Raw genomic sequence first — 24,784 nt, forward strand, 5'->3', positions numbered from 1 at the left:
TAACACAGAATAATGCCTGAAGGGCATCCATGATTCATCTAAATGTTCTTTCTTTCAGACTTGATAGACATCTGGCAAAGACAGGAAGCCAGTCACACACTGACCACGCCGCCATGGCTTTCTCCACCTACATCACCTGTTCATGTTGTTGCGTTATACTTGAGCTTTGCCTGCCAGTGGACTTGAAGATCCAACCAGACAGCTGGTATTACTGAGATAATAAAAAATGTGAAATATCTTTGAGCCTCGGAGATCAATTCTCTTCTCTCTTCCTGCTTTATAAGACCAGTCACAGAATAACTCTGTGGAACTGTATTGAATTCCCTGAGTTGCTCAAGGACACATCAGTGGAATTATTGCCTCCCAACAGGAGCGGTGAAGCTTTTCTTTTCCCACAGACTGTGATCTTTTTAACCACTAGGTCCACCTGCTAAATGCAGGCGGCATTGCCTTCGAGAACACTGGACAGTCCTCTACACAAGCAGCCAAAGCATGGACGGATTAACAGCCACTCATCGCCATCCTGCTACTGCCTGGACTGTGACAAGAGAGGAGCTGTTTTTACTACTATTTTCTATTCCAACCATATCTTTTTAAACTCAGGTGCAGATAACGAGGTACTTTGAGACTGCCACCCACACACAGTCAACACACAGGCCCCTTGCAGATGCCTTGATGATGAATGTATTAGTAAATGTGTAGACAATACAGGCAGCACATTAGTTGCACATTAAAGGACAAACAACACTGACCACTCTTCTGAAAGCATCAGCTGTCATTTACTTTTTTTTTTTTTTACCCCTAAGCCTAACAGATTTCTCAGCTTGAGGGGAAAAAAATAATTTATGCATCTTTCAAAGCTGCCTTCATTTTAAAGAATGTTTTAGCAGAGAGGGACAGGCGATGAAGATGCTGTTTGTATCAAAATGTACCTGATTCTGTTTTATGCACTATGGATTTAATCAGTCTGTACATCCTAAAACTGAGTGGCCTTTGTTTGTCTTCTATTAGTCGTTATCTGTTAATGTAGAAATGTATGAAAAGGTTTATATTAATTGCCACCTTTACTGCTGAGATCTGCCTTGGATGAGAATAATCTTGAATTTTTCTTTTGGATGTCTCATTCCCTGGTCCATTGCATGTGCACAGAACAAACATAAATCCATCCAGTAGTTTTGTTGCATTCCTCAGTCATGTTTGGATTTTTAGTTCTTCCTGCCTAAACCTGCCATTTTCACAGTTGCTTCTTCGAACGCTTCTTCTTCCTAATGTTAGTACAAAGGAAATCCTCAGGGTGTACAGTTTCTTGATACGGGTATTTTTATGAATCGTTGGAAGAAGGAGCAGCATCATTAAAAATGGGACTGATTTGTTCCAGCTCAAGGAAATGCTGATAATAAAACGTTCCAATTTGTTGTCTTTAATAAGCGAGTTAGCGCACAGCTTACTTAGTTTGTATTTTGTTTGGTCAAAGTTGATTGAATTCTTATTTTATGTTTCTCTTAATTTGGTGACATGCCACTTGCCATCACAATAATTTTGTATTCTGTTAACAGCCAGAACATTTTGTTTCCTTTTCTTTTTTTAGTTAAATTTATGTGACCTGTGGAAGTAATGTTTTTTTTTTTCTTGATAGTCCTCCTAGTGCAGTCAAGCAATGGCAAAACCTGAATCTACCTCATAAAGCCACTGTTTGGCATCTACAAAGCTCCTTCTCATCCCACCAGACTCCAGGTTGACATTTTATTTCTACCTAATTATCTTTCCACCACTTTTACATTTTAGGTTTATAAAAAAAAACTTTAAAAAAATTTTTTTTAAATCATCCCACTTTTATCGTACATCATATTTTTAATGAATGAATGTGTGTTAGACAATAATACCATCATATTTTAAAAACAGAAATTGCGCATTTTCATGCTAAGTTGCCTTTATGTTGTCAGGCAAGTAGATGGGAATCCAGTCTGGGGTCTGTAATGAGTCATACAGTTGAATTACCGGTATTTTTAGCTTAACTGTGTCTTTAGTTATGTAAATTAAAGACTAGACAAATGAAGAAGGTAGAGTCTGTGAGAGTTTTGTTAACGTCACACAAGAGTCATCAATAACTCAAATTATTTGGATATTAGTGAGCCTAGTTTGCCACAAAAGGAGGTAGCGTTCATGCTGTTTGTTGTATGAAGGACGGTGCTGTCATTAAAGATCTGTGAGCTTGCGATATTGTCTTATTGTGTACAGATGTGTGTGTTTGTGTGGTTCTGGTGTGTAGAACTGGCACCAGTTGATTGGAAGTGTGCATTCAATTCTCACTTTTACTCTGCTGTCATCTCTGCACTAGAAAAACCATTTAGGTGTGATTTAATGTGAATTATATTTATTTGCTCGTTTAAGAATTTTTGTACATTTTTGGACTCATCTTTAATATAAAATTGGTTTCTTGTTGTTGTTGTTGTTTTTTTTCAAACAATTTTCCTTTACCTCAATAGCATTATGGCATTGGGAAAAAAAGACTTGTACCTTTCTTTTTTTTTGACGTTTACATGTTCTTATCTGACTGACATAGATTATTTTGGAAATGGAATGGATTATTTTCTATACTGTCTTAGAAATAAATAAAAAAAACAATTTCTCAAGCAAAAGTGTAGTAGTTTTTTATTTTATTTTAAATAAACAATTACCTGTATCTCCTACTGTAACAATAGATAACATAGACTTTGATTAAAAAAAGAAGTAATTTCTCTAGTTTTCTCCTGAGGTTTATGATTGCAAAACATTTTAATATAATGTATTGTGTTTTGGTTTTGGCAAGACGGTGCAGTAATCTGTTGAGCCACAACACTTTCAATTAGTCTCTCCTGTTAGACTGGATGCTGCTTCATCTGCCTGATCTGCAGGAGTCAGCTGTAACATGCGGCAGGCTGTCTTCAGAAGGATCCTTGTAATTATTGTTTTTGTTCCGGTTTAAATAGGACAAAACTGGCAACAGAACATTATGCAAATGAAGCTTGTAATTAAGATACATTAACTGAGCCTAATTAGGTAGGTTGTCGTAAACAAAATTATAAAAGAACATGACAAAACATGAAGCAAACAAATGCTAAACAGTTTTATTTAAATGCTTTTTAAAACTGTTGTGTCACGTGACAGATTTTGTTTCAAGGTCACATTGTAGCTTTTGCTCAGGATTATGAAAACATTTGTTTTTTAACTATACAAATTATTAATATACAAAACCCTCTATGGAGTTTTATAATTTGAAAGTATAAACAATCATAGAGTCAGAGTTTCTTTATTGTCATTCGCACCACGTGGTGGAATGACAGGGTCCCAGTTACATCCAACAGTAAAATGTAAAAGAAAAACTATAATAAGATCTAAGATATGAACTAAGAAAAACATTAACTAAAAATATGCTAAGTGCTAATAGCATAAAAACAATACGTCGAACAGCAGCACGAACACGAGTCTGAGCAGATGAGCACGAATGAACACAACAACATGAAACAGATCAGCAACATGAAACGGATCAGCAGCAACATGAAACAGATCAGCAGCAACATGACATGACTTTTTTTCCACAGTGGTTATTCTGGTTAGAGATTCATGAGTCTAACAGCCTCAGGGTAGAAGCTGTTCCTCAGTCTAGTGGTTCTACGCTTAATGCTCCACAACCTCCTTCCTGAGGGGAGCGGGGCAAAAAGTGTGTGTGTGCTGGGTGAGTGGGGTCCTTCATGATGCAGGTGGCTCTCTTCCTGCATCTGGAGGTGTAGATGTCTGTGATGGTGGGGAGACTGACTCCAACAGACTTCTGTGCAGCCTTCACCACTCTCTGCAAAGCTTTTATTGCTGCAGCTGTGCAGCCTGCATGCCACACGCTGACATATATTCAAAAACAATATCCATACATTGGCATTTTTAATTAGTTCATTACATGTAACATTATTAGCTAAATTTAAAAAAAGTATTTGCATTTTTATTTTTTTGCTCTTACTTATTAGAAAACGAGTATTTCAGGACAAAAGCGCAACTCCAACATAAAAACTTACAGGTAATATGTGAAATAGTCTCCAACCGTCACCTCCTCCGTCCTCCGCTGCTGTTTTTATGTCGTCCATGCGCTCTGGACGTCACTCACAGAGCAACACCTGCCCCCTCTTTCCTCTTTTGCGTTGACTAAATGTTTGTTTGATCGATAAGTTTGTCAAAGCACAATTTACAGAAGTAATGTTTAATAAATGTTAGGACTCTATTCTTTGCTAACAAAATTAATTCACCTCCTCAGTTAAGCTGCTGTTTTTTGATGATCTGGACATTTTTCACCCACAGCATGCAGGTGACAAAGTAAACTCGAAGCAAGAGGATTGTATACCTGGATTATTGAGCATGGACTTTGTTGTTTTCAACCAGTTGGACAAGACTGTCAACAAGGAAGAGGGCCGGCAATGGAGGAGGGGGCGTACCAAAGAGACCATCTTATCACAAGCAGAACTGGTTTGTTCCACTTTGGAGTGAGCTGTTGGGGGAAGAATCAGTTTTGTTGTGTTTCCTTGACTGATGAAGCCTTCCGGACCGAAGGCGAAACGTTTCAGCACAAAAAAAAAAAAATGTCCAGATGACCTGACTGAAAAATGTTGGATGGTATACCTGGATCATTGAGCATGGACTTTGTTGTTGTTCAAAGCGAGAGGGTTACCTGCCCCTCTTTCTTCTTTCATGATGACAATTTTTTTTTTGTTTTATCGATGAGTGTGCTCATTGATCCTGATTGATTGATTGATTAAAAACACAGCATAAATTGTTTTATTCATTTTTGTTTTGTAGGTCAAAGTCTTTTATATAACATTCCTGAGTTAAAATGTTGCTGATCAATTTGAATGTATTATTATTTATTGATTATATATATATATATATATAAATCAGTATCAAATGGTCCAAAATGTTTACAGTTTTAAAAAGGATTGCTTTTTTTTCAGGCAAATTGATGCACTTTAAGTTGTTTCTGTTACAGACTAAAAAAAACAATGTTAATAAAGTTATTCTTCATTGTAAGTAGTTATAGTTGATCTATATTCTTTTTTTTTTCTTTAATGTTAATAAGGACACAATGTTAGGTAGCAGTGTACTTATAACAATTTTATAGACTATTTACAGTCGCGGCGCATAGATCCAGTACGTCAGAAGAGATGGATGATCTCTGTGACCCCCTCTGTGGGAACCGACCTGAAGCACTGGGGAAACCCTCTCACTCTGTCAGAGGGAGTTCCTATCAGCAGACCTATGTCACACGTCTCAGTTTTCACAGACACGTCCCTGTCAGGCTGGGGAGGAATGTGCCTGTCTCAGGCGGTGGGGGCGCTATGGCCAGCCCACACATCAGATCATATAAACATCTTGGAATGTCTCACAGTTTGGAATGTGGTTCAGCATTTTGCTCCCCTGTTGCGGAATCAACATGTTCTGATCCACACAGACAACAAGGTGACGGCAGTTTACATAAACCGGCAGGGGGGCGTGCACTCAGCCCAACTGTTACGCATTGCGAGACAGCTGTTGTGTTGGGCACACAAAAACCTGCTGTCCATAAGAGCAGTGTACATCCCCGGCGTCCTGAACAGAGGAGCGGACATAATGTCCAGGGGCAGCCCGCGCCACAGGGACTGGAGTCTCCATCCCGAGCTGATTTCTCGGATTTGGAGCAGGTTTGGCAGAGCAGCAGTGAATTTGTTCGCCACACAGGAGAACGCCCAGTGTCAATTATGGTTCTCACTGAGCCCATGGGACGACCCACCGTTAGGAGTGGACGCTTTTGCCCACAGCCCATGGCCGAAAATGCTCCTTTACGCGTTTCCTCCAGTCCCTCTAATATCACAGTTTCTGAACCGAGTCCGGGAGGAAGAACTGTCAGCCATTCTTGTAGCCCCCGAGTGCCCCGTGGTTCCCAAACCTGCAATGTCTGTTATCGGGTCGACCGTGGAAACTGCCCTGGAGGAACGATGCTCTCCTCCAGGTGGGAGGAGGGATCAGGAGTCACCCAGAAATAGGCCAGCACCTTTGGGTCTGGCCGCTGAGCGGATCTGCTTAGAGAAGATAGGCCTCTCTCAGGAAGTGGTGCGCACAATCCAAGACTCACGTGCTGCTTCCACCACAGCACTGTACACATCAAAGTGGACAGATTTTCAGCACTGGTGTACGGAGAAAGGTGTAGAGGCCATCTCATGTCCACTAGGTGGTGTGCTGTCCTTTCTGCAGCAGCTGACAGACAGAAATCTATCGTTCAGCACAATTAAAACGTATGCTGCAGCTATTTCCTCCTGTCATGAAGGCTTCGGTGACAGAACAGTTTTTAATCATCCGCTGATGAAGCATTTTCTAAAAGGCGTACTGAGACACAGACCGATGTCACGCCCACTAGCTCCACAGTGGGACCTAACGATGGTTCTGTGAGCTCTGATCAAAGCTCCTTTTGAGCCTTTAGATCAGGTGTCACTTAAATTCCTGTCACTTAAAACAGCCCTGCTGTTGGCTTTGACATCAGCAAAGAGAGTGAGTGATTTAGCTGCGCTCTCTGCTGCCCCATCATGTCTCAGGATTCAGGCTGATGGCAGCTCAGCTGCGCTGAGACCTAATCCAGCTTTTATACCCAAAAACATCACAAGTTCATTTAAATCGAGAATGATAACATTGGAGGGGTTCTTTCCTCCCCCTCACAAATCAGAAGAAGCATCTTTTCATCTCCTCTGTCCTGTGTGTGCGTTGGCATGTTACATAACACGCACGGCTTCCCTGCGACTCAGTGTCTGTTTGTGCATTATAGAGACGTCTCTGCAGGTCGCCCGTTATCCACCCAGCGTCTGTCACACTGGCTGTGTGAGGCCATTTCTGAAGCTTACAGAGCGTCAGGATTGGAGCCTCCAGAGAATCTCAGAGCTCATTCCACCAGAGGAATTGCATCTTCTTCAGCTTTGCATAATGGGATGACAGTGGAGGACATTTGTACGACAGCCACTTGGTCATCGCCTTGTTCATTTATTCGCTTTTATCTGCGTGATGTTTCGGCCTCTTCCATAACCCATTCTGTTCTTAGTGTTTTAACAGAATGAATCGTACTGTTTTCATGGAACTTCGTTTTAAACTCACATCTGACTGCATGCAATTACAGTGTGAGATATTTATTATCAGTCACAAGTTTTGTGACTGCTGTTTTCTATTGTTACTAATCAGTTCATGACTACTGTTACCAATCAGTTCATTTGTTATTAATCAGTTCATATTGAAGAGCTGTTGATCTGCTCTGCTCACTGTTACACGGTTACAATTGTAACCTTTGTCTTTCCCATTCTTGGCAGCAGGACTGCTTTCAGCCTTCCCCCTTTTTCCCCCGTCGAAAACTTTTTCTCTCCGGGGCGTTCCTGTGTGTGGAACGCATAATTACGCAGCGTCCTTCTGTGCATGGTGCACACAGAAGGCTGAGTGATGGAATGTTTTTTGGTGCAAGCAGGCGCTTCATATTGTGTCTGAACAGACCCAGTGAGGCATAGACTACATCCTGCTTCGCCTTTAACCCACCAGCGACAGCCTTAAAGGGCAAAGCCTATATGAAATAGAACATTGGTTACGCACTGTAACCCCAGATTCTATGAGTATAGGCATAGCACTTTAAGCCCTGGGCCTCACTGGCTCCTAAATGGCTGAAGCAAAAAACTATTTGGGAGCCGTTTACCCGGTCTCACCATAATTTATATGGACCGGGAGTAAGGTCTACACAGCAGGTTGGCGTGGACTAAAGTTTGCAGTGCTGCGCGTGATGGGATAAAACCCACCAGCGACAGCCTTAAAGGGCTGCGCCTATACTCATAGAATCTGGGGTTACAGAATGTAACCAACGTTTTTTGATTGTATTTTTTTCTCTTTAGTGCATGTGAGGGCGACTAACAGCTTTAAATATACTGTCACTGGGTCACTTCTTAAGAATTAATATTCTATGCTACTGTTAACTTTAAACCTGAAACCCAATCCTGTTTGGATTATTACCGATGGTGTTTCAGATTAAATGCATTATATGGGTTGCAGTGAACGGTTGCAGTGTTATGCGGGTTTACCCGCCCGAAATGGTGTTTCAAATTTGGGCTGAATGTTTAGTTAGCAGCATATGGATAAAAGTTTAAAGGGAAACCCCTTATTTATGCTAAAATAAATATTATTGTAAACCACATTTATTTTCTGTATTTATTATTTCCTGCCTTTTACGAGTCTAACACTAATAATAAAGTTATGAACAAATATGTCCGCCTTGTGGTATTGGGAGCCATGCATGAACCGTGTCTCTCCCCTCTGCTGCTCACACGATAAATAAACTCCGAGGCTAGCCTTCACAAGAATCAATCATATTGCAAAGGATATTCATTCAACCTTTATTTAGACAGGTAAATCCCATTGAGCCTCGAGGACTCATTTACAAGAGAGACCTGATTTCAACAAAGAATGATGACAACAATGCACAACAGCGACAACAATAAACGGTTATAAAAGTCATACAGAATTATTATTTTTTTTTAAAACAAATAGGATGGCTAAAAAAAGAAAGTAACAAAAAACAGCTAGATTCTAAGGCAAATGTAGAAAACTAAAAACAGGAACATGTCTGCATTTGGTTACTGCCAGAAGTCCATCAGATTCTTAAAGCCACTTAAAGAGGTCAAGGTCGAGAGCTTCAAATCTTTTTGTATTCCAGGAAACAGGAGCAGAGTAGAAGAAGGCCCTTTTGCCTAGTTCAGTCTGCACTGAGGGAACACTGCAGGTAATAATGTCCTGAGAGCGCACATTGTAGCTGCACTCACGCAGAGACATGTAGGAGGAGATGTATGAAGGCAGCAGACCAAGAAGTGATTTAAAGATGAAAATGTACCAGTGGGAGAGTCTGCGTGAAGTTAATGATGTCCAGTTAACCAGTGAATACTGGGTGCAGTGGTGGGTACGATAATCACAGTCAGTTATGAATCTTAGTGCACCATAATAGACAGCATCCAACATCTGCAAGGTTCTTGTAGGAGCGTTCATGTAAATAATGTCACTGTAATCAATGGAGGGAAGGGAAGTTACAGATACAAGGCGTTTTCTAGCATTCAGAGTTAGACAGGATCTGTTTCTGTAAAAGAAACCCAGTTTAACTTTCAGTTTCTTTACCAAGTTTTCCACATGGAGCTTAAAAGAGAGATGCGAGTCGACCAAGATACCCAAATATTTATAGGAATCAACAAACTCAATCGGGACACCATTTGAGGATAAAATCTGAGGAAGAACTGCTGGAACCAACTTCCTATTTGAAAAAATCATCCCTTTGGTTTTGTCGGCATTTAGGACAAGTTTGAGGTGAAACAAATCAGTCTGGATGATGTTAAATGCAGATTTCAAAAGCTGGAAAGCCTTATCAACTGTTTTAGCTCGACAGTAAACAACTGTCGTCAGCATAGAAATGTATGGATGCTTCAGGGATGTTTTTACCTACATTATGTATGTAGATTGTAAAGAGGGTGTGTCCTAAGACCGAGCCTTGTGGTACACCATTGTTGACTGTTAAATAACTGGATTAAGTACCATTATGTTGAACACATTGCCCGGGTCTGAGAGATAGTTAAGAGAACCAACCAATGGTGTGTTCTGAGAAACCGATTTTTGAGAGCTTATGACACAAGATGTTATGATCCAGTGTCAAAAGCTTTAGACAGGTCTAAGAAAAGTGCAGCACAATAATCCTTCGCATCCAGTGCTTCAACAATGTCACTTCAGTGAAGCAGTGGTTGTGCTGTATTTTCCTGAAACCAAATTTGTATAACTTTTTAGCCAATCACATCGAAGGAGGCGGGACTTTGGCACCTGGAAGGCAACGCGTTGGGCAGAAAAACAACGTTACCGTCATGTACTCCCTCTGTTTATAACAGTTAATGTTTTTTATTTTCGTGTCGCAGCTGTGTTAAAGAACGCTATTGGACAGTTTTATAAACGACGTGGTCTGGTAAACTCCTTCGTGTCATTTTTATTTATTTTATTTTTGACGTGACGCTCAGCTGAGCTGTTGACAAACGGGACAGCGGCGGTCCAGACATTGTTAGCATTGTTTGTGCGCCTTCACTTCAGCTGGATATTTTTACAAACAAAACGAAGCAGCCGCGGTGATTAAAGCAGGGTAACGTAACGTGTGACTTTTTGTATCTTGACACATTTACAGAACTACATGTCTCCTTTTGTTTTCATTGCCTGTAGATTTACGCAGAAGTACGCAAATTGGCGTCTATGTTCCGCTAACTTATTTATAGTCTCATTTAACGCATAACAAGTCGCTTTCATTTCTGCAAAGAGTCCACTCTTTCTTCTTAGACCTACATCCTGTTAAATCCCAGTACAGTTTTTGTTTTTGTCCTCTCCTTCAGCTCTCCATACAATGTCTGTCCAGCCACAGCGCCCCCATGCGGCTGTGGTGTTTCTGTGCCTCCTGGCCTGTGGACTGGCCATCCCAGACCCCAGGCAGAGAGAGGCTCTCATACAGCTGGAGGCCTTCATGCAGACAGGAGGGCAGATGGTGCTGACTGATGCTGAGCAGCGACTGGACACTCTCCTGCTGAAAATAAAGCAGGAGGAGACGGCCAGGGAACACTTTCCTCCCGCCATGCACTTCTTCAGGGCCAGGGATCTCATCAGGACCAGCCCCATCTTCAGTCTGCTGCAAAAGATGCCGAAAGGTATACATTTACCATAACGGCCCCCTGTACTGATTACTTCCAACAATTTTTTTTTAAATCCACATCAAATACATTTCAGAATGTTGGGGGTTTTAACTTGAAACGAGCAGCTGAATTGACACTATACTACAAATATCCTTTCTAAATAGATTAAAGCTGTAGCTTCTTTTCAGGATATCCCCTATATTGAATTTGAGAGTTAGACTTCTTTTGGTTTTTCCCTCTTCAGAGTTTGCCACAGCAAGTCATCCTCCATCTCACTCTGTTCTCTGCATCCTCTGTCCTCACTCCAACTACCTCTATGTCTCTAACTGCATCCATAGATCTCCTCCTTGTCTTTTTCCTGGCAGCTGCATTTCTAACGTCCTTCTACCAATATACCCACTGTCCCTCCTCTGGACATGTCCAAACCATCTCAGTCGGACCTCTCTAACTTTATCTCCCTGTTGTTCAACCTGTGCTGTTCCTCTGATGATCTCATTCCTAATCTTGTCACTCCTAGGGAGAAACTCAACATCTTCATTTCTGCTACTTCCAGTTCTTTCTCCTATTTTTCAGTGCCTCAGTGTCTTACGACCACACAACAAAGCTGGTCTCACAACTGAATTTGAGAGTTAGACTAAGATCATTTTATGTTGAGAACTGATGAAGTTGTAGCTGTTTTGGTCAAACCTAAAGGATAATCTCATCCAGTCTTTTGCGATAGCACAAGAGTATATGTTGGTAACAACTTGCACCTACTACCACATCAAATTTTAGCTCAGTACTTGTAAGATTGACTGAGTCATCATAGCAACATTTGTGTTTTCGAAGGTCACTTGGCTGTAGCAGCCATCTTGAATGGGGTTGCTCCAAAAGTTAACCAGTTGAGGATGTACATTGGACAGACAGACAACCAAGCACACATACACAGGTGAAAACATTATTATCCGTTTTTGCTTCTCAGCATTGGGAAATAAAACGCTTGGACTTCACAATTTGAAAAATGTTTCTAATTTTCCTTTTCCTATAGTCTACTTAAAACTGTGCTTACAGCAAATGCTTGTATTTAATGTACAAAGCAAGGACGTTGACCTAAATCAGAGTTCTTACGGGTGCTGAGGTAGATTGGGCACCCTAAACCAAATTCTGCTTATAACCCCCGTAAACCTTTGACTAGGGCTACAATCATTATACCAATGTTAACACTGAAAAATAGATGTTTGCATCATCAGCCTTGTTTCCATCAAGAGGCTTACTTACATGAAACATATTCACATTATTTCTTTTTCTCCAATGTTTCAGGTGGAGCTCTTCATGTCCATGACTTTTCCATGGTGGATGCTGAGTGGCTGGTGAAGAACGTGACGTATCGCCCACACTGCTACATGTGCTGGACTGACAGCCAGTCCATCAGATTTATCTTCTCGTCTCAGCAGCCAAAGCCTCTGCCGCGGTGCTCTTCTTGGGCTCTGCTGGAGAACCTTCGAGCCAAAACGATCAACACCACAGATCTAGACGACAGGTGATTCAATCTTTGTAGCGCTATGATTTTATAAAAGTATTTTAAAAGTAATTGGAAATAAGCTACCTCCAACAAAACAAGAAATATGAAAGAAATCTTTCTTTTCACACTTTTACATCTCACGGTTCATTATTTTATCATTGTCCTATCATCCTAGACAACACGTTATTTAAACCCCATATCTGTAACGTCACTCGTCTCCATCCATCCCTCTCACCCAACGGTAACGTCATCCTGACTCACTCTGGTCACATCCCATCCAGATTGCTGTAACTCTTCTAAAATCCATCTATAAACTTCCAACTGGTCCAGAACCCCTTCCACCAGTCTATCCTACAGCATCTTCATTGACAAATCCTGCTCCTCACCTTTGAAGCAACGGCCTCGCCCCTCTCTGTCTCACAGCACTTCTCCACATTAACACGCTCACCTACACGCTCAGGTCTTCCTCCTCCTCCATCCAACGACCTGCTCGTCTGGTCACTGTGGGCTCAAGAGCATTCAGTCCCTCAGCACCCCACCTCTGGAGTCTCTCCCCCTGGACATCAAAAACTCTCCCACAGTCTAGAAAATAGACCTAATTTAGCTGCATGTGAACAAACGCGTTCTATAAATTTGTACCGGTATGCATGTTCATATTTTAGGATAAAATATTAAAATAAGATGCCTCTAACCCTGAAGCATGAACAGTTGGGTTATTATGAAAAGCAGTGGATTTATAATTGACACTAGACTAACCCCTACAGGTGCACTCCTTTACTAGAAACAGATGTTTTAGTGGTGTGCAATGAGACCGTTAAGAAATAAACCAATAAATGACACATTCTGTGTAAAATCTTAATAAGATGGCACTTACTTTCTGAATGACTCTTGTATCTTGTCTTCTCTTCAACACTGTCCAACTTTCAGCATCATGAGGAATCTGACGCTTTTCACTGATCAGGATCCAGAGGCAACATACCCCAGTCAGGATGTGGTGTGGGATAAGTTTGAACAGATTTTCCTCGCTCTCTGGGGTCTGGTCACTTACGCCCCTGTGTTCAGAGACTATTTCTATCAAGGCCTCACCCAGTTCTACACGGACAACGTCATGTATCTGGAACTGCGCGCTCTCCTTCCAGAGGTAATGTCCGCCTTCGCATCATCTGCGCATCATCTGTTTTGTGTCCGGTGTTTCCGTTCATCAGTTGTTACGTTGTACCGCTGGCACTCAGGTGTATGAGTTAGATGGCAGCACCCATGACAGAGCCTGGACCCTGAAGGCCTACCAGGATATCACCAGGCAGTTCACGGCAGAGCACCAGGACTTCTTTGGAGCAAGAATCATTGTTACAATTCACAGGTGACTTCACTGAGTGCTTTTAAAATAGATCTGACCGGTCGCTTTCTGACACGAGTCAAACATCAAGAGGATTTTTATTGAATGATTATTTATCGGACGTGCTGTTTGTTTCAGGGGTGTAAATGCATCAGTTATGACTGAAGCTGTGAAGGAAGCAATGAAGCTGAAGAAAGACTTTCCTGACTTCATGGCTGGTTTTGACATGGTGAGAGTCAACGTGACTTATCCTCTGGATAGGACTACTGTGGGAGGAAAGAAACTATATATGGCTTCATTTACTAGATTGAAAACAATATATAAAAGTAAAACAATTTTTCATTCATTCAACCTTTTATTTATACAGGTTAGTTCCCATCGAGCCTCGAGTACGATAGAGCTTTAGGGCCACGCTAAGAAAAAATAAATAAAATAAAAGCCATAAATTTACGAGAGCGTACAAGACTTTTTTTATTACAGCTCTCGTTCATTTATTAATTTTTTTCCATGAGTTGGATCCATGACGTGACCTGTCAGTAGGCGTGTCAGCAAATGATCCGAAGCAGAAATTAAATGCTCCTTACCTGCAGAGAGCTGGAGCGTACCACCTTACTGTGAGCAGGTTCAAAGTCCCGATACTAACAATAATCTGATGCTGATGTGCTGACGGATTACAGTTTTACCGTTTTCAAACGGAAACAAAAAAAAAAAGTTGTGACGTAATTACGTCACGCATCCCAGAAGCAGCGTACAAAAACACAACAGTAGGTGGAAGTATTGGAACACGTTTTGATTAAGAGCGTCAGTAACTATAAAGTTTAACATTCTTCATTTTACCACAGTTAAAATGTGGTAACCCCTGCTTTATCGTGTCGGAGTTTGGATAATATTAAGACTCATTTAGTTTTGGATTGGTCATTTGCTGACACGCCTACTGGATTGATTGACAGGTCACGTTGTGGATCCGACTCGTGGGGAAAAAAAAAATTAATGACAGCTGTAAAAAAAAAAAAAAAAAAAAGAAGTCTCGTACACTTTATTCTCGTAATATTAAGACTTTATTCGACTTTATTCTCGTAATTTTCTGGCTTAAATTTTTTTTTTCTTAGCGTGGCAATGTAATTTTTTTTTTTTTTTTTAGCGTGGCCCTAAAGCTCTGTTGTACTCGAGGACTCATCCATCATCCATCCATCCATCCATCCATTATCTTTACCCGCTTCTTTCATTTTGGGTCACGGGGGTTGCCAGTGCCCATGTCCAGCTATTACTGTGCGAGGGGCGGGGGACACCCTGGACAGGTCTCCAGTCCATCACAGGGACACAGAGAGACAAATGAGACAAACAACCATTCACTCTCTCACTCACACCTAGGGACAATTTAGAGTTACCAATCAGTCTAACATGTATGTTTTGGTCTGTGGGAGGAAACCAGAGTACCCGGAGAGAAAAAGTAAAACAATGACTTCCCAATGTGTAAAGAATGGTGCTAACTGCCCGTGTGGATCCACAGGTGGGCCGGGAGGATAGAGGCAGACCCCTGTGGTACTTCAGAGAGGCCTTGTCACTGCCTGCAGAGAAAGGAGTCTCACTTCCTTTCTTTTTCCATGCTGGAGAGACTGGTGAGCTCCCTGCTTCATATGGAGTCGGTATTGTTTATGTGCAACAATTAAAATTTAAAGAAATTGATTTTGTCCTTCGTTTAAGGGAAAAACTAAAAGTCAGTCCTGGAAGAATTTGTTCACTGACCTTAAAGCTACTTGTTTGACTCCACATCTTGCAGACCTTGAGGGCACTGAAGTGGATCAGAACTTATTAGATGCTCTGCTCCTGAACACGTCACGTATCGGCCATGGATTTGCACTGCTTCACCATCCGGTGGCCAAAGATTTGTCCAGGAAGAGAGGGGTGGCTGTGGAAGTGTGTCCCATCTCCAACCAGGTACACTGTTCTTTGGTAAATCATGCCCGCTAGCTGCCAGAGTGCATTTCACAACATCATCTGAAACTAAAGCTGCTGTGCTTTTTCTTTACACACATCTTTCTGTAGGTATTAAAGCTTGTAAAAGATCTGAGAAACCATCCGGCAGCCGCCCTGATGTCAGAAAATCATCCAGTGGTCATCAGCTCTGATGACCCTGCCCTGTTCGGCACATCTGGTCTCTCTTATGACTTCTATGAAGCTTTTGTGGGTTTTGGAGGCATTAAGTCCCACGTCGGCTCCCTTAAACAGCTTGCAATGAACTCTATCAGGTGAGATTTTATGTGTTCCCTCGTGCATTCATAATTATAAACTACTCTGACTTTTCTTCTCCTTTTCAGGTATAGTTCTTTGACTGCACAGCAACAAGAAAAAGCAATGGATGAGTGGCAAAGACGATGGAATAAGTTCGTCTCTGAAAATCATTTTTAAACCATAAAGCACATTTCTCTTAATCTTACTACATCCACATTTTTATGTTTTTTACACAACAAGCTCTAATTTGTCTTCTGTTAAGTGAAATATACTTCAGCAGGTGCTGTGTCACCCACTTTGAGTGGCTACTCTTATGCAAAGAGGAAGGAGTTCATGGAGAACTAACGGGTTATACAAGGATAATTTGCATATTTATGTGTCCCTGCAAACTAAATCTGGCAAAGATTTAGAGTGAAATGTTCATGAAAGCATGAATTATTGCAATAACTAAATATTAATTATTGCCTAAAAGGTGACCTAACGCGGTTTAAAAATGCTAGAATTGTAGAATAATCTTCAGTATTTGTGATTTGCTGTAAAAGATGATTGCACAGAGCTGTGAACTTAGGTGTGCTGCTGCTGAGGAAGAGTGTGAGAGAAACATGTTCTCTACCATCCCTCATTCTGAATATGAAGCTGTTCACTGGTCAACTTTGACTTTATCATTTCTCAAGATTGATCAGTCCCGTACTGATAAGGATAAGACTGACATTTGTATTTTCAGCTTCTTCTGTACTTTTAGGCTTCTCGTTTTGTGTTTTGCACCTTGGTTTGAATTTTGATGTGGGGGAAAGTCTCATTCGATGAGATCTTTAGTGCTAGCAGTGCAGTTTCTCAACTTCACCATTTGATATGCTTAATAAGTTTCATTGTGAATAAAATATAGGTTTTTATGATTAATATATCATTTCATTTTTTTTCCCCCCTACGGCTGTTTAAATATGTTTGTAAAGATGTGAGAAAGATTAACACTAAACGTGTTTTTGTCTTGTTTGCTGTTTGTGCTTTTGAATAATAAGTGTTTACAGGGTGATAAAAAAAAAAGAATGTTAGCCATTTGACTTTTGTATACAATATATTTTTGATTTAGTTGCTCATGCAGATCAGATCTCTAAAAAATACAAAAATACAGTGTCAGCTGTAAGTGTGGCAAAATTGTCGAATATGCAAACTAGAGGCAAGAAAAAAATGACTTATTGCATGTTTTTTAAATTAACCATTCCTCACACGTAAGCGGTACAGCAAACACTCCTTGCAGTGTCCCTTCATCTGCTGCAGGTGTTAAACTTTGAGAAGAAGCTGTCTTCTATACGCCCTTTTTCAATGTCTGGCTTCCTGAAAATCACAAGTTTGAACACGGATTGTGACCATGTGAGAAAAATAAAACTGGACTATTTAAAAAAAAAAAACTCACTGTAGTTTGTGTGTTTGAGCCAGTTGAACGTTGATGCTGTCTAGGTTCCTTCTCAGCTGCTTGTCCAACCTGGCCTGCTGCCTCTCCATCAGCAGAGCTGTACGAGCAGAGTCCACGCGGAGGCGATCGTAGCGTTCCTCTTCCTGCTTTCTTTCCAACTCGATCCTCTAGATGCACACGTCACAGTCGCAAACAACAAATATCCACCTTCCAGACTGCATTTTTGAAGCTAAATGGCTTTACCTTCTTCTCCTCGACTTGGTTTCTCTGAAACTGAATGACCTGCTGCAGGTTCTCAGGAGGCTCTCTCTTTTTGCTGGGGCACAGGCCGGGCACTCCCACCGATCCCAGAGCACATTCTTGCAGGTGGCTCTCCTGAGCATTACTTTCCTCCTGATGTCGTTTCTCCTCAATCTGATGTAGATCAAAAAAGAGATGGAGTTCAAGTGTGTTTTAATTGCAGGCTCTATTTTTTTCTATCATACCAAAAGCAGATTTGCTATTTTTATTTGGCAATTTGAGCAATTAGAATAATTTACCTTGGTCATGTTATAGTCATTAGTGGCAAACGCAGCTGCCTTTCTCCTTTCCATCTCAATGTTCTGAAGCTCTGCAGCCTTGTTGTCCATTTCTACCCTGCTTTGGTCATAGCTCTGATCTAAAGTTCAGTGCAGAAGAAGATATGAGCATCCGTTGTGTGCAAACTGAGCATTTATAGTACAAGAAAACACCTGCCTTCTATCTTTTGCTGATGCCTTTCTGCCTCCTGTTCAGTCTGCTGCTGGATGAGCCACTCCCTGAGCTGCTCCTTCTGTCTCAGCAGTCTGCTCTTACTGTCCCGGTCCTCACCCACCAGGCCAGGGAGCATCATCTGAGCATCGCTTTCGTCCATTTTTCTGAAGCGGTCAGGGTCATTGAGATCGAACTCGCGCCGGCTCCACAGTTGCTGGTGCTGATGCCGGTAGGTCACTTGGGTTTTCTCCATGTCACGCTTCTCCTTCTCCTGTCTGCGCTGAAGGAGGTTGGCTACTTTGACATGCTGGAGTATATCAGCTTCTGTTTTGAGAGGCCATGTTGCATACAATGCGATTCATTTAGCATTATAATGTACTAATGTCACAAAGACCCATCAATAATTCTTGTTCTTATCAGTAAGTACGAAACAGAATTTGCACAATTTATTTCTTACATTGACAAATCATGTGTCCTTAAATTTAAAATTTGCAGGCAAACTGTATTTATATACAAAAAGCCAAAGTGCATGAAAAAAAAAAGTGATGTTTATGAAACAGACATTTTAAATAGAGAATTACAATATTTTTGGTGTATTTGTACATATTTAAGCACCAGTTTGTTGTGTTAAGTATGCAGATTAAAGCGATTTGTTTACATTGAGTGTGTACCTGTATTTTTATCTGGAAAAGTACTGGGAACTCTTTAAAACTGCATTGTTTTATATAGTGGGAGATAACATTTTTTATGTTTTATTTTCAATGAGTAACTTTAACTGATTCCTGGCAGGTGATTCACTAAGACATTTTCAAAATGACTTATTGAAAAATAGCTACAAAAATGATTTTGTAACTCACCGTAGGTGTTTTGATTCATTTTTGCCTCTTCTTCTTGTCTCTTCTTCTCTTTCACCTGCATGTCCAAGGCTTCTTTGTCAATCTTTGAAACAAATCAGCACATTTATTTTGTTAAAGCGTCACCGTGTCAGCCTGCTAACTCTGCTAACTTCACTCCAGCTACATGAACTCACCCCAATCAGCCTCACTTTGTCGTTAAAAATGCGTTCTTGCCTTGCGCTTTCGTTTTTGCGACGTTTTTCCAGATTAGCTCTGGCGACGCGGTCGGAAATCAGATCAAGGTTGAACATTTTAAGTCGCAGATTGTGTCTATGTTGAAAGAGACTCGCACAAATGGTGAAACTTTCCGTCTTCAAACACACCGGTTGCTAGGCAACCATAGAGGAGATTCGTAAACTTCCGTGAGTTGTCGGCTTTTTCCGTCATCTACTAGCTTGGTGCCATGAAAAAAAAAAAGGCTGAAGATTCAAGTTGGAGGAGAAGCTCGAAATAAATTAGAGGCAGAGCAGTATTTAACCTAAAATTTCTTGTTAAGAATTTTTTAAAAACTTTATTGAACATACAGAACAAAGGAAGACAAGAACAATATAAAAAAAATGACAATCTCAAATTACAATGATAAGTAAAAATATCTGTCATACTTCCTAAGGTCCACATATGCTTAAACAAATTAACATATTAAACATCAAAAATTTAAGTTTAGATAATATCAGAGTATTAGCAAATAATATGATAAAAGTAAAATCAAATACACAGCACTATTTATCTAACATTCTACATAATTACTAAAATAATTTGTCAGAGGGCTATATTATCTGAGCGAGGTGATAAGAGAGAGATTTTTTTTTTTAGCACTGTCTAATGAAAGTTTTAACATCTGGAGTTCTTGTATGAATACAGACCATAATGACTTAGACTTGCCATATGCATTTATATAATTTTAAGATTATGATAATGTTATTAACAAAGTATTCATCTTTTTATTTTCAGATACATATCCATATAAGACATTCTGAGGGGAGAAGGAGTCTATTCGCAGGTTTACAGTGCTGTGATCACTTAGGGCTACAGGAGATCTTGGCTTCTGTGACGTGTCCAAGTAAAGAATCTGTAACTAACCAATAATCAATTCTTGAGTGTTCTGTCTAATGTTAGAGTTTAGGTTTCTCCAAAGATCAACAAGTTTATTGGTATTCATAAAGTCACCCATGATTGGATTTAATGTCACCTGAGAGTATTTTGAAGGGCATCTGTCCATCCAAAAAAGTTAAATCTGGTCCTCTGGACATTCAACAAACAAAACAAAGCAAAACAAAAACAAAATGATGTAGAAACGTTTCGTCTTTCATCCGAGAGACTTCCTCAGTCTGAGGTGCTGTATTCAGCTCAGTCTTATAAATAGCACCTTCTCAGAGTGGATCAACCAGTTTTGCTGCTGACAACCAAAACCAACTGATCACATGCTCAAGAAGGACCATCAGCCTAACAATGGATCATTAGCACACTGATGGCTGTTTACTGCTCACAGAGGGCTGAGTGATACTAGCAATCACAGCATTGTAAGAGGGGGACAATTGAACACGTAGGCCTCCACCCCTGTTTAATGATGGACGGTTTCTTTTCACAAAGATGGCCTCCTTTACTCCTCTCTCAAACCATCGTTCCTCTCTATCCAGGATGTGAACATCTTCATCCCTGAAAGAGTGACCGCTGGCCTGGAGATGAGTGTAGACCGCAGAGTCCTGGCCTGATGATGTTGATCTTCTGTGCTGGGCCATCCTTTTGGCCAGTGGTTGTTTAGTTTCCCAGATGTAAGACTGATCACAGCCCTCCTGACACTGAACAACATACACAATATTACTCTGTTTGTGCCGGACTGGATGTACTGGATCTTTGGGATGATCCAGTCTTTGCCGTAATGTATTTTGGGGTTTAAAAGCCACTGGGACGCTATGTTTAGAAAATAAATGTCTCAGTTTCTCTGATACTCCCGCAACATATGGAATGACCCCTGGTCTGGGTCTGGGTTCCTCCTTTCACCTGTTGGCTGACTGGAGTCCTGTTTGGGTTTCTTCTCTGCTTTTAGGAAGGCCCAGTTAGGATATCCACATTGCTCTAGAGCCTGTCTTGTGTGGGATTTCTCCTTCTACCTGGCTCCTGAGTTAGTGGGGACGCTGTCTGCTCTGTGGTACAGAGTCCTGATGACTCCTAACTTGTTCTCCAAAGGGTGATGGGAGTCACAGTCCATCAACCTGGAACCCCCCCCCCCCCCCCCAACTTTATCATTGAACTTATATGGCCACCACATTGTTCAAGCCAAGAGCCATTCTGGGGGCTAAGCACCCCTAAAGTTCAGATCCTAGAATAGGCCCTTTTTTTGTTCTAGAATTGCGCTGCTCAAGGTGGCTGCATGTTGGAGCAGCTTTGTTACTTTCATTCTGAGATTTTGCTTTTGGAAACTTTAATTCCTCTTTTTCTGGATGTAAGTCACATTTTTTGGATGATTGTTTCCTCTGGTATCAGATGCTGTGCAGCCGGAAGGATTTTTACTGAGACTTTTTTGGTTTTGGACATTTGTTATGATGCGTAACCATGGCAACAAGGCAGTTTTCTACAACAACAGCAGCTGATTAACATCTCAAAAGCTCAAATAATATCTCAACTATGGCCCCAACTCTCAAATGAGTTGAAAAGGATGTTATGTGGTTGCATTCTCATCTACCTGCCAGCTGTGCTCGAGTCTCTGACCACTGAGATCCTGGAACTAGCAGGAAACATGGCTCACGAGTCCACGACAGCGGAAGGACAGGATCGTCCCTCAGTACCTACAGTTGGCTGTCCGCAGTGACAAGGAGCTCGGCAGACTGTTGGGAGGAGTGACCATCTCTCTGGGAGGAGTTCTGCTCGGCATTCAGGCGGTCCTAAAGCCCGCGGGAACCAAGAGGCCAGCGAGTCTGGGTGGACGGATCAGACGGCATCTGCAGCCAGTTTCTTAGGATCCACTGTGGGATGGACCTTTACAAGAGATCCTTCCTGTCTACAGCCATCAGTATCTATAACATCTCTTAATGAAATGAGGATAACGAGTTACAACAACAAATAATTTGCCTTTGGGATTAATAAAGTATTTTTGAATTGAATTGAATTTCACATGACGTCAGACAACTTTCTTTTTGACTCGATGCTGTGGATCATTACTTCCGGGTCTATTCTCCCTTGGGCGACCTGTCTGTAAACTTCACGGAATTTCATTCATTCAACTTATATTTATAGAGGTTATATTACAAGTTTATTGAGTCAAAAAGGAAGTTGTCTGACGTCATTGTGAAAAGGGCCCCTGGTTCAGCTACATTTGCAAGGTAGATATATTTTGTTGAAAATGTTTATTTTTTTTATTTATGTACTTATTTATTATAATAGCGGGCGTAAAACATGATTGGCCATTTTTGTATAATGCTTGAATGACCCTGATTTAAAAAAAAAAGTTTGTCACGGTTGGTCGTCAACTCCCAAATTATTTAAAAACGATTTAATGAGCCAAATTAATATTGACAGAACAAATTGACAATTCATCGATATTTAAACTAATCTAAACTTCAGAAATGCTTGAGAAATATAAAATAAGAGAAAAAGAAAAATTCGAGCTAGCCAGGAGTCGAACCTAGAATCTTCTGATCCGTAGTCAGACGCGTTATCCATTGCGCCACTAGCCCGAGACAGAAATGTGCCTATCGGACGGGCTTTTTAAAATTTATTTGACGTGAATGACCGAAACTCATTCATTCATTCAATCTCTATGAAAGCTTTGTTAACATTGCTCAAAATTACTATAACTTACGTTTGAACTAGACATTTCACTGTCCCGCAGCAGAAGCTCAAAACGATTACACATGCGGCTTTGTTAGGTTTCTGCTAGTTGGGTTACAGCGGCCTCTACCGACATGACTTGGACGCGAACCTGAACTGTGAACAGTGGAGCGAGGAGGAGCGGGCATAGGCTCATCTCTCGCGAGGAACGGCGCCGTTATCGGAATCCCTACAAACAACACGAGAATTCGTCATTCACACGGTAATATAACCCAATCATACACGGTGCATGTTGTTGTGTTACAGCAACGGTGAAGATGCGTAGACAGAATGTCACTTATTTGCCGTTTTCGACTTTCAGCATTTCTTGCATTGCGTCGATGCGGCCTTAGGCCCAACTAGCATGCTAACTACTAAGCTAGCTTAAACAGCGTCTTGTTTCACTCCTTCAGCGTTAGCAAGTGGGATTGTGTAGCCTCAGCTAGCATCAGCCACTATTTACTTTTTTTTTTTTTTTTGCCTGTAAATCATTTCAAATGGATAAGTTGCCCGGGGTATAGCTAAAATAAAATTTGTTACCACACACGCATACAAAACATTGCACAAAACAGATAGCCGGTTGGTGCTTTTCCACCCATACTTTTCGTTTTAGAAACCACCGCCCTGCACATTTATCTCTTAACTGCAGATGTATAAACATAACCTTTTCCTTTAATATTTGTTTTATTCTATTATGTTTATTAATACTAACTTTAGCTAAGAATGATTAAAATTAATATATCTACAAAACAAAGCTGCTGTATGAACTGTCAGTATCAGTCACTTGTGAAAATGCCATTAACTTAAAAACAGTATTTATCATGAAATACCCCCATTTTGTTTTCACTGGTTTGCTTGTGAAAGTATAAAAAGGTATACATACCTTAAAGCATGGGGATATAAACTTGTTTTCATGTCAGATACCTTAGATGCAACTTTTTGTGGCTCTATTATGCAGACATAAACCATACAATTAAATTGAGTTTGTTCCTCCTAAATATGAAGATGAAAAAGTTACCATTACACTTCTATACAAAGCAATCTGTTGATATTAATATATGTGGTGTCATTTTAGAATGATTATTTTTTTGTTATGTTAAGTATGTTTTTCCTAGTTAAGCATAGGGAACGTACAAAACATTTTTATTTCGGATGAAAATGTGCAGAAAGTTGCACAGTGAAGTGGAACGAAACACAGTAACAAAGAAAGCAGTTTAATATAAAATTAAAAGTCAGCATTGCATTCAGTTTTAAATGTTGGCAGATTTGTGTGTATTTCACTGCCACATCTCAGGTGAGTTTGTGATGTTGCTTTTATAAGAAAAGGTTGATTAAAAATATACTTGGACATGCTGACATTTTCTCAACCACACAAAACCTTTGATAATCTTAAAACCAATAAACAGTCTGCATAACGTTAACTTTAAAAGTAATTTTTAATCAACGTGCAAAGCTGAGCTTTTTCTCAGAAAAAGCCTGTGGAAAAACAGGTATACAAACAGGTAAGCCTTGTAAAGCAATGAAGATGCATACAAGGAAAAGCGGTAAAATAAGTTATATTTAGTTAAAAAGTTAATTCAAAATCATAATAGTCCTCAATTAATAGACTGTTTTTGCCCTGTAGTGGTATTTGCTACAACTGTTCAACAAAAAACTTCAAAACTTGTGTTCTGTGATGATACAATCAAGTAATTAGTAAGCAATCACAGCTAAATGTTTTTCTGCCCCACTTGTCCATTGCATTCAATTAGATTCATTTAAAACCTGAATTACTGGTAGTTATCTTGACACAAAACATTTTTTTTCAATATTTCAGATTTTCTAAATGCTATATTGGTTTTGAGCTGGATAAGCATATTTGATAGTAAGTCCAAGTAATCCTAGGACGGCAAAGGCCTCAAAACATACAGTGTAAAGATGACCAGCTTTCTAGAAACAAGTTCATAATAAATATTGCACTGTTTTTTTTTTTTTTTTTATTCCAGCGGTGAACAATGTCACAACAAGAGTTGGATGAAATTGTTCAAATAACAGTGGAGGACTTTAACCGCACTGGTAAGATTTCTTTGGAGAAATCTGCAATCAAACTGTGTGTTTTTTTTTCTTAATTTAACTGGTGTACAGAAAATTGTTGACTTTTTCAAT

At 40.3% G+C, this 24,784-nt stretch overlaps 4 protein-coding genes and 1 non-coding gene across 5 annotated transcripts in view; 3 read left to right on the forward strand and 2 right to left on the reverse strand.

Moving 5' to 3' along the window:
• Positions 1–113, forward strand: part of LOC119416244 (cat eye syndrome critical region protein 2 homolog) — a 52,091-nt gene extending 51,978 nt beyond the window's left edge. Inside the window, exon 19 of the mRNA XM_037683451.1 lies at positions 59–113. The gene's annotated coding sequence lies outside the window, so the exon portion shown is untranslated. The remainder of the gene's footprint in view (positions 1–58) is intronic.
• A 10,023-nt stretch (positions 114–10,136) lies between these two features.
• ada2a (adenosine deaminase 2a) lies at positions 10,137–16,370 on the forward strand. The gene is made up of 10 exons (XM_037682783.1): positions 10,137–10,183; positions 10,428–10,736; positions 12,021–12,240; positions 13,150–13,363; positions 13,455–13,582; positions 13,697–13,787; positions 15,069–15,177; positions 15,339–15,496; positions 15,605–15,807; positions 15,877–16,370. The coding sequence occupies exons 2-10, from the start codon at positions 10,439–10,441 to the stop codon at positions 15,965–15,967; spliced, it is 1,512 nt and encodes a 503-aa protein (XP_037538711.1). The 5' UTR covers positions 10,137–10,183; positions 10,428–10,438; the 3' UTR covers positions 15,968–16,370.
• A 685-nt stretch (positions 16,371–17,055) lies between these two features.
• Positions 17,056–19,151, reverse strand: ribc2 (RIB43A domain with coiled-coils 2). The gene is made up of 7 exons (XM_037682784.1): positions 18,967–19,151; positions 18,794–18,875; positions 17,940–18,260; positions 17,744–17,862; positions 17,448–17,618; positions 17,205–17,371; positions 17,056–17,125 (listed from the first exon to the last, which is right to left on the reverse strand). The coding sequence occupies exons 1-7, from the start codon at positions 19,081–19,083 to the stop codon at positions 17,056–17,058; spliced, it is 1,047 nt and encodes a 348-aa protein (XP_037538712.1). The 5' UTR covers positions 19,084–19,151.
• Positions 19,152–22,433: 3,282 nt separating this feature from the next.
• Positions 22,434–22,506, reverse strand: trnar-acg. The gene has a single exon. It is a non-coding gene; the product is annotated as a tRNA-Arg (tRNA).
• Positions 22,507–22,759: 253 nt separating this feature from the next.
• Positions 22,760–24,784, forward strand: part of LOC119416024 (BTG3 associated nuclear protein) — a gene marked incomplete in the record, with an annotated part of 39,404 nt that continues 37,379 nt past the window's right edge. Inside the window, 2 exon segments of the mRNA XM_037683193.1 lie at positions 22,760–22,862; positions 24,625–24,694. Coding sequence (XP_037539121.1) covers positions 24,634–24,694 — 61 coding nt within the window.

Source organism: Nematolebias whitei, chromosome 10, assembly GCF_014905685.2.
Source record: "Nematolebias whitei isolate Nwh7 chromosome 10, NemWhi1, whole genome shotgun sequence".
Taxonomy (NCBI): domain Eukaryota; kingdom Metazoa; phylum Chordata; class Actinopteri; order Cyprinodontiformes; family Rivulidae; genus Nematolebias; species Nematolebias whitei.

Coding starts and splice junctions, on each gene's coding strand:
- ada2a (XM_037682783.1), top strand. CDS start 10,439: ATGTCTGTCCAGCCACAGCGCCCCCATGCGGCTGTGGTGTTTCTGTGC. Junction 12,241..13,149: donor ACCACAGATCTAGACGACAG/GTGATTCAATCT, acceptor TCCAACTTTCAG/CATCATGAGGAATCTGACGC. Junction 15,178..15,338: donor TTTCCATGCTGGAGAGACTG/GTGAGCTCCCTG, acceptor CACATCTTGCAG/ACCTTGAGGGCACTGAAGTG.
- ribc2 (XM_037682784.1), bottom strand. CDS start 19,083: ATGTTCAACCTTGATCTGATTTCCGACCGCGTCGCCAGAGCTAATCTG. Junction 17,863..17,939: donor GCATCAGCAAAAGATAGAAG/GCAGGTGTTTTC, acceptor ACTGAACTTTAG/ATCAGAGCTATGACCAAAGC. Junction 17,126..17,204: donor GCTCAAACACACAAACTACA/GTGAGTTTTTTT, acceptor TGTGATTTTCAG/GAAGCCAGACATTGAAAAAG.